Source organism: Mesitornis unicolor, unplaced genomic scaffold (genome assembly GCF_000695765.1).
Source record: "Mesitornis unicolor isolate BGI_N332 unplaced genomic scaffold, ASM69576v1 scaffold44932, whole genome shotgun sequence".
In the NCBI taxonomy this organism is placed as follows: Eukaryota; Metazoa; Chordata; class Aves; order Mesitornithiformes; family Mesitornithidae; genus Mesitornis; species Mesitornis unicolor.
The window spans coordinates 11,331-20,595 of NW_010169491.1; the positions used below are offsets into that span (position 1 = coordinate 11,331).

General features: G+C 39.2%; 1 protein-coding gene across 3 annotated transcripts in view; it reads right to left on the reverse strand.

Moving 5' to 3' along the window:
* Positions 1–533: 533 nt before the first annotated feature.
* ABCC9 (ATP-binding cassette, sub-family C (CFTR/MRP), member 9) overlaps positions 534–9,265 on the reverse strand; it is a 63,800-nt gene continuing 55,068 nt past the window's right edge. For 2 of the 3 annotated variants that reach the window (XM_010179354.1, XM_010179351.1), the window contains exons 31-38: positions 8,650–8,770; positions 7,554–7,684; positions 6,915–6,993; positions 4,761–4,869; positions 4,401–4,504; positions 3,618–3,751; positions 3,219–3,281; positions 534–1,062 (exon numbers count right to left, since the gene is read on the reverse strand). In XM_010179354.1, the coding sequence (XP_010177656.1) occupies positions 925–1,062; positions 3,219–3,281; positions 3,618–3,751; positions 4,401–4,504; positions 4,761–4,869; positions 6,915–6,993; positions 7,554–7,684; positions 8,650–8,770 (879 nt within the window). In that variant the 3' untranslated portion in view covers positions 534–924. Of the gene's footprint in view, positions 1,063–1,931; positions 2,070–3,218; positions 3,282–3,617; positions 3,752–4,400; positions 4,505–4,760; positions 4,870–6,914; positions 6,994–7,553; positions 7,685–8,649; positions 8,771–9,265 lie in introns of those variants that run through there. The other variant, XM_010179353.1, reaches the window with a different exon arrangement.

Consider the following 9,265-nt stretch of genomic DNA (forward strand, 5'->3'; position numbering starts at 1 on the left):
GGGTGTCCAAGGATAAAAAATAATGTCAAGAGAAAAAAAATATGACTAAATACAAATGTGACAATTAGTGGTGGGCTATTTATATGCCATTTTAAGTAGCATATTTTAGTGGACATGTAAAAAAGATTGTCTAATATCAGTTTATAAATTCATATTATTTTTAATACAAAGTCTTAAGATACTCTACAAAATTCTTCCATAACCCTATCAAAGCATGCATAATTATACGATGATTTGCATCTTTGATTGAAGAAAGTCTGCAGAACAAATATGGTTTTCGAATTTGGCTGTAGGGATAAATCATTATTGCACTGAAAAACAGTACTGTGCCAACAGTATTGTGTGTGAGCTAAAGTGAAGGATGGGAAGAATTTCCTTATTTCTGATGAAATTCCTTTCCCTCATTCACTGCTCCTCCACTACAACTTAAAGAGCAAAGTTTATGCCTTTGGATGCAGCAGATTGCCCTGAGTGTTATGAGTTTGAATTTAGTTTTTTTTCTATTTTTCTCCCCTCTGAGGATACAAGGCTTCTGGGGATCTCTTATTTCCTTGACAAACTTCACGATTTGATTGCTGGTTCCAGCATAGCATATACAGCTTGTGAGACCAATGCATTCTTTTGCTCACTATAAAAGCAAATAAAATCTCTAAAAAGTCTAAGAAAAATGCCAGATTCCCAGGAAATAAAAACTTCTGCCCCTGTGTATGTGTGTGGGTGCGTGAAGCTTAATAGCCTTTGAACGAAGTGACATTTTTATTGCTTTGAGGCATACATATATTGCAATAGGTTTTATTATTTTGGAAGATAGATGTGTGAAAGAAGATGCTCTAAAACAAAAATGTAAGTGATGTTACATTGAATAGAAAAGATTTGTATTTCATTTGTTTAAAAATAAGCTATTAAAATGCATCTTGTGATTCTTCACATGTCAGCCCGGACAAACGAAGCAAAGATGCCATCTTCTTGAGAAAGTAGATTCTCAGGCGTATCATATTCTAAAATGTTCCCTCGCTTCATGACGATTACCAGGTCTGCCGTTAGGATGGTGTGAACCCGATGCTGCCATAAAGAAAAGCATACAGAAGTTTTCTTTGGGATAATTCTCACTGCAGTTCAGTAATGGACCTAATGTGAGGCGTATCAAGTTGGTGAAAGGCTACCCTTGTTTACAGTGGCTTTTGGACTAGATCCTTGAACTATATATTTAATCTGAAGTGATCTCCAATTACTTTACAAACTCTGGCACCAAGCCTGAAAATACTTAGGCATGCACTTCACTTTCAGTTTGCTAATTGCTAATTGCACAGCTGTTGAAATAAATCCTACGATACCGCTGAAATACATCTTCCCCTTTAGGAATTATGGGTGACAAACACCCTGGGTATGCCTGCACTGTCAGATGGCTTAGTGTCCTGCTCCACTCCTTGATCGCTGTACCCTGACTGTCTGCTTTGCGGCTATCTTAGGGCACTCCTGGGCTGTCTCCTTCTGTAACTCAATTAGCTACCCCTAAGATTAAATTTGTGGGTGCTGTAGGCAATAGTTTATCCCTATAGGCAAAAGGAATGAAACCAGGCTGAGTTTGATTTCAATAATGGATGAATACAACCAGTCAGGTACAGACTGGATGAACTCTTAAAGTGTGGTATTTCACTATAAAGGCTGAAGGTCAAGGATTGCTTTATGGAGTGGAGTCCTCTAACATTATAGATGCAATGTTAGCTGCCTGTCTAAGTTTTAGTTAAACACAATTAGCATAATAAACAGTCATTACATTTTAAAAAAAACAGGAACCACACTATAAACACCTTCTTGCACTGTCATCTCAGAAGCTGTGCAGTAGAAAGGAAGCAGAGTGAAAGGAAACTAAAGAGGCAGAGATAAGTACCAAAGAGCCAGAAGTCTTATGAACAGTGTGGACTGAGAGTCTACTTGTGAGTTTTCACCAAAGTGGTGAACAGGCCATCCTCTTTGAGGAGTAAGTTTGAGGCAGTGTCACATTCAACTAGAAAGCCCTCAGAAAGGACTAGGACAATATTGGCATCCAAGATGTGAGAAACACGATGCTGGAAAAAAAAGAGAAGAAAAACAGGTGGGTGAAGGAAGGATCAGCCATGAATGAAGAGGGGCAGGAAACAAAGCCAGCTCTGTGAGAAAAGTTAAATATTATCATGTGCTATTTTGTTTAAGACACTGACTTTGGAAAGGAAAAGTAACAGAAAAGTGAGATTTCAGTCAGAAGGACAATACTGAAAATCTGAATGGCAAGTAACTGAAGGAGCATATGCTTAGTGACAGCATTTTCAGCATTTACACATCCAAGAACCTTATTGTAAAGGGGATAGGTTAAGTGGTTTTCATGACACAAACTAGTCACTGACAGACTTGAAACCAGAGTCCAGGAGACATAACTTTAATCTCTAACCGCAAAACTGGATTCCAGACAAAGCAAATGAAACAGCTGTTGAAAAACATATTTGTCTCGTGGACAAGACATCTGTTTGTTGAGTAAGCCTGTCGTCACAAGTTAGAACATAGTGTATGTGTATATGTATGTATACAGGTATATGTATGCACATACACATACATGCCTGCACAGATACATGGAAATTTTGGGCACTAGAAATGGCAGGAAAACAGGAAAAGCTATCATAAACCCATAGTTGAACAGATAGTAATTTTTGAGCAATTCCCATTGATTGCAATTTTTACAGCCTTTATCATAAAACCAACTGTTTGTTCAGAAAGAAAAGATAACCCAACTTGAGAAACCACAGCAACAAGCTTTTGAAATCTCAGCTCCTTTTATAACTTCATTCCATGATTGTAGACACTATACATGCATAGACTTCAGAGACAAAATTCAAATCTAGATTTTGATGCAACTCTCAATGGTTTAACCCATGGGCTCGGTTTCAATTTTTTAGTGAGCATGACTTCAGATTTTCTTGGAGACAGTGTAGGTGCTGAAGCTCCCTGTAAAGTCCCTCTTCAGATCTAAGTGCTTTAATTTGGCCCACTTGCAAGACAGCATTTACTGTAAAATTTCAGGTTGGGAGTATATGTCTTGACATGTTCAAATATCTAGGAATACTCTGACCTTGTGTTTCAGTTTTGGTTTTTGATGTTTTTAGTTTTACATAGTGATATTTAAAAGGCAAGAGCAACTGCCTGAGGAATGAGGAAAGAGAGCATCTGGTAGCATCAATACTTACTGCTATTGTTACAACTGTGCGGTCTGCAAAGGCAGTCATCACAACCTTCTGCAAAATGTTTTCCTATCAAAGGAAAAGGTTTACTTCAGTTACTTCATCAATTTTACATTTTAAAACATGTGTCTCCAAGCACATGAGAGAATCATAGTCCATACTATCTCTGATCTCTGCACCATGTTGTCAGCAATGGATTTTCTAAAACATTTGTCTTTTTTCCCCTCACTATAGGCATCAATCCCCAAAACACATCAACAGCAACAGCTGAAACCAAACATATGAGAAAGGTAAAAAAACTGTCAGTTTTTTCTGCTAAAGAGAACTCATGGCTGACATTTAGGGAAGATGATGCCTCCTCTCCTAGTAGGTTCATGCATCGATGGTGCTAATTGCTATACTCACTGTGGCCATGTCAATAGATGCTGTGGCTTCATCCATGATGAGGATGCTACTCTTGCGGACAAAGGCTCGGGCCAGACAGAAGAGCTGCCTTTGCCCTACACTGAAGTTCTCTCCTCCTTCTGTTACCATTGCATCTGTAATAAAAATAAGCTACTTTGAATGCTGCACCACTGAATTGCCGATTGTTCATACAGTCAGGACCCGGTAATTTTGAGTGGGCACTGTGAAAGCTCTGGTTGTGCACTATTCCAGGGTGACACAAAATCCTTGTAAAAGCCAATAAGCATAATCTTGATTGAATGATATAATGAAAAGTGACACAGCTTCTTGGGAAAGGAGCAAGATATCATTAAGCAAGTAGTTGGCACAAATAGTTAGCAAATCTGGTAGGCTTCAGGATAGTATCTTAGTAATATGAAATACACACGTAATATTTTCCTTCATGAACCAGATCTAAAATGATAAATAAGGAAAATGCTCCATTAGTGTTCTAGACATGAGCTGCATCTCTGCTGGCAAAGCCAGATTCTGTCAAAGGAGCAGAGATAAAACTGCTCGTTTTGAACTCTTTGCTGGCTAGTTACCCTGCTATGATGCTGAGGTACTGCAGGATTTTTTTGCAATGAGTGGAAAACCAGACTTCAGTTTTTTAGTAAGAATATTCTCTCTAGGTTAAAGACAGAATATTCATTAGGTGCTTGTCAACTCCTACATGATGGAGGAGCTCGTGCATGCATAATTTCATAATTGGCCTATGTTCCTAGAGACTTGGTTCAGACATACCAAGGCCTCCTGGCAATGACTTCACCATGTTCTTCAACTGAGCAATTTCCAAAGCCTCCCAGAGTCTATCATCAGTGCACTTGCATTCTGGATCCAAATTAAAGCTGCAAAGAAAACCATAACAGAAGTCTTGTTACTGTAATGACAGTTCATTCAGGTCTTCATCAAGGGACCATTTTGGCATTGTGTATGTCACTTGACTTCCCTTGGACAGACTGTGTAGATAAATTGGACTGAACTAGGAAGGATTGGTCTGAACTAGGAAGACTCCTTCCTTTTTCCATCCCTTCCTGCTCCACAGTACCCATCACAAACATGCCATGCAGTGCCTCTTGTCACCCTCTGGTGTCATACACCTACCGGATGGAGCCACTGAACAATATTGGATCCTGGAGAATAATGGACAGTCGGGAACGGAGAGTATGAAGAGGCAATTTGCTGATGTCTATTCCATCAATCACTATCCTCCCTGTTTAAACAAACATGCAGAAGACAGGAGGGAATTGCATAAAGCATGTGATCTGTAGGTAGCCGACAGAAAGATAAAACAGCTAGTTTGGGCTGGACTCCAGATGATGAGTCCATATAAACATGGGGAAGGTGGATATATGTAGTAATGCAAGCCAGAGAGAACCCAGCTTATTAGTGACACTGTTGCCTTGCTTGCTTTCTTCCCCCTCCACCCCCCTCTCCCTTAAAGGAAATATGTGGCTTCCATGCTATGTCATTAATGATAGCACCAGAAGGATACATTATTATGGGGCAACCTGAGCTTTACAGCCAAACAGAGTAAGAACAAGAGCAAGTTATGTAATTAGCCATGTCCTGTTCCTTTCTCTGTTCCCCTTGACTCTAACAGTTGCAGAAGTTATTTAATTTGAGATTGTGCATGATTTTGTTTACATAATATAGGTATGTATCTGCAATCCATACATCAGAAGCTAAAACTATCCTTCAAACTCTAGAAGTAATGGGGTAACATTAACTTTTTAACAAGAGATAGGTCAGAAAAACAAAAAAGGATGTCCGACTCCAAGGCATTTTAATACTATTTGTGCTGATTCTTACAGCTCAGTTTCATTTAAGTATTTGGTTGTGACTTAACCATATACTGCTCTGCTAGCATTAGATTACCGAAAGAAATCACAATAATCACTCCTTAAACTAGTAGAAAAGAGAAGAGCAGATGAGGAGACCTAAGGGAAAAAGTAAATTAGAGAGGAGTTGGGAAACCAGGGAAGTAATGATGGCCAGCCAAGCAAGACAGATGAGAAATAAGGGGTAGTTTGAACAGAGGGCAAGAAAGGGAAAACACTAAAAAACAAAGAAAGAAGCAAGAGTAGGGGACTAAAATGGAACACATACAAATTTAAAGAAATAACAGGGACATAAGGAACAAAGTTGGACAACGTGAATGAAATCTTGGCTCTAGTAAAGTTACTCGAAATCTTGTTATGTAACTTTTATTACAGCCAAGTCTCCATCCAGAATTGGACCAGCATAGAAGCCAAATATGGGTCCAGCTGAGAGAGAGAGTGAAGAATGTGAACAAAGGATAAACAAAGCTTGATTAGAAAAGACTTAGGCATTCCCACTTGGAAAAATTAGGTTTACAGAAGGAGCAGACAGAGAAGAGATACAGAAAGAAGAGTAAAGTAGAAGGAAACTTAATGTTGGCCATAAATAAAATTATTATCTGTCTGCACTATTTTTTTTATCCAAGAACCCCAGTCATGAATCAGAGACCTATTGCTATAGGTATATATAGGCACAGAACCACAAGAAAAGCAAGTATTAGCTGCATCAGATTGACTTATCCTCCTACATTCTACTGGGGTTTCCCTAGCAAACATTCCATGCACAATGGCTAAATTAGAAACATGGAAATTTTTGACACAAAAATATGACTTTTCCGTAGGTTTCCATTCTCTTGTAACAGTACACATGAACATGCATTATAAATGCCAGTGTGCATATTGCTGTATACCAGTTCATTCCAATTAGCTGGGAGAGTGAAATTCTGCAGGAATGAAAACATAGCAAAAAGTTTCCAAATTGTTTAGTCAGTTTCTGCTGTAGTTGTGGGAAACCACAATAAAATAAAAAATAAATACCAAGGGAATGGACTTGTTGAATTCTAGTTTCTATTCTGCTGATATTTTGACAGCTATCATAAGTTAATGCAGTTATTCTTTAGGGAGAAGTTTAGAGGCTCCAGAGAATTGCATATATTTTCCTCCTATCTAAAAAATGGCATATTGTTTTATCAGAGCATATGTAAAAAAAAAAAAATTAGAAGTATAATCTGTGTGTAACATTTCCCGAAAGAACCAAGTGCTACTCACAATAGGACATTTTGTACTTTGAAGGAGCAGGCATAACAAACCCCATTCTAGTCAAGTATCTTCTGAGCCAGAGAGACAGGATATAAACTACCAAAAAGTCTCCTTGCTGCTTCTGAAGAAATAAAGGAGAGCAGGTAAGAAGTGATAACATAGTCTAGTGAGAACTAACCATCAAAAATGTCCACCATTCTGAAGAACGCCAGAGACAGGGATGACTTGCCACTGCCAGTGCGACCACAGATCCCAACCTGCAAAAGAAAGCAAGATATTACTTACTTGTGGAGGGAAGCTGTAAAACAGACTTAAGAGTCCTTTTGGGAAAGCTGGCCTGGATTGTCCTACTGGTGAGTAGAAATGTCCTTCCCCATGGCCCGTGGCAGACACTAGAGAAAAAGAGCATAGCAAGCACACTCCTCTTTTCTGCTTCTCAACATTGTGAGGACTTGTCCCAGGCACATTTTAGAAACATTAGCATTTTGACCTGAAGTCCAATGACACTGTATACTGAAATGTGATAAATTCTTGCATTTTTATTAATTGCAGTCTGGTGTTCATCTAATCTCATCTGGCCACCTAGGCTCACTAAGAAGTGGAACTCTCATAAGGAAAACTGATACCAGCCAGGAATAAGATGTCATCAGTATGTTTCTTGACCCATGCCCAGAGACCTCAGAGAGGACCATCAATGTATACAGCTGTCACTGCAAATTGTTGTTATTCTTGCTCTTCTGCCACCTTAGAGAAGGAAACACAATAAGGAAAGATCTGCTAAAAAATGAGGACAATAGGCAACTGTTTTGCACAGTACCTTTTGTCCTGGTTTGATGTAGGCCTTGACATGCTTAAGAACAGGCTTCAGATTGTTCTCATATCGAACACACAAATTTTCAATCTTGATTTCCCCCTCTTGGGGCCAGTCTTTTGGGACTTGAGAGGGATCTGAAATAGTTACAGTAAAACAAAACAAAATGAATGCTATCAGAGGGGCTCTCTTTATTCTCTTTCCCCCTCAATCCTGCCTGAGCACCTAGTTCCCTGCGGAGAGGGAGCTAGGAACTGCCTGACAGGCTTGTTAGCACTTAGCTTCCAGATCCTGACACACAGGATGGGAGGGCAGATGCTACAGTGGCTCTTGGCAATGAAATGGGGAGAAGCCAAATGAGCAGAGAAGAATGTAGTGTCAGCGCCGTGTTAATGTCTTCTTCGGTCAGTAACCAACACAGGAAGGGCAGTGCAAGGAAGGATGTTGTTACTGCTGTACAACATGAGCCGTTGGCATTATCATAGCTCATATTTCATCCTGAATTTCAAATAGGCAGGCAGGTTGTGTCTCCAGACTAAGGGGCTTGGCTTTCCAGTGACGCTTGTTGGCCTGTGAATTTTTTGGCCTGGTACTTCAATCACTTCTAAAGTACCAGTCAAAGGCAATTTGAAATATGTGGAGTATGAACAGCAATGTGCAGTTCAAGGAAGAGTTGCTGAGGTCCAATTGGTAATGTGACCCTGTCCTGAAGTTCGCATTTGCTGCAAAGATCAGAAATTTCAAAGCATGTGACTGATGGTGTATTTCTAATTTTTATCCATATTTTTGTTTTCTAAATAGCTACATGGATATATCTGGTTCATCCTATATCCTATAACTGTGCCCTGGTACTTTCTGATTGTACTACAAGGTCATGCTTTGTCTTCTTGCCATTTGGTAGGGTTTTTTTTTTTAATGTTGACTGACATGGGCTACATATCTCATAGCTGCTTTTGGCTATCCTTGTTACTCAGAGCAGTGGAAATTCCTACATGTCAATGACAACAGATTTTGGACCAAGAAGCGTATACATTTTACATGACCAAGTCTACCATGCTTTCACATTACCACACTAAAACCCAAAATGATTAGAGCATGATACCTAAGTAGCCATCATAGTTCTCCGACTCCATATTCAGGAAGCTGTGCACTTTTTTAACTGCACCCATCTGCACCTCCAGATCAGCCAGATTCCTCACCACCCAGTTCAAATAGTTGGTTATCTGCATCACAAAATGAAAACAAGGAGAGGTTTCAGCCTTCTGTCTGTTCAGCTACCTGCTGAAAGGTTGGATAAATTTGTTGAAGTCTTTGGCCTGATTCAGCCCAGTGGGTCTGTCATTGACATTACAGCAGTTCTAGACTCAGTGCAACAGCATCAAATACGTAACAAGCCAGCCATAGTTCAACACAAACAACACTTACATAGTAATGTAGTACTTGGTACTCCCATCCTTGTTTTTTAGAAGGAAAAATATAGAAAGGTCACACCTACAGCCTGAAGACTTGACTGCTTAAGGGAATCTCTTGTTCTCAGCATCTAGCAATCCATACAGAAAGTTATCTTCTTTAAACATATACACACAGAGAAAAAATCAAAATTGGAAGAACTCTTTGGAAATATTTAAATTTCTAGTCTTTCAAAGACTGCAACTAAAGATTAAGAAAGTTTACTATTTGCAAATACATTTAAAAGATTTGATGGGCATATCATTCCT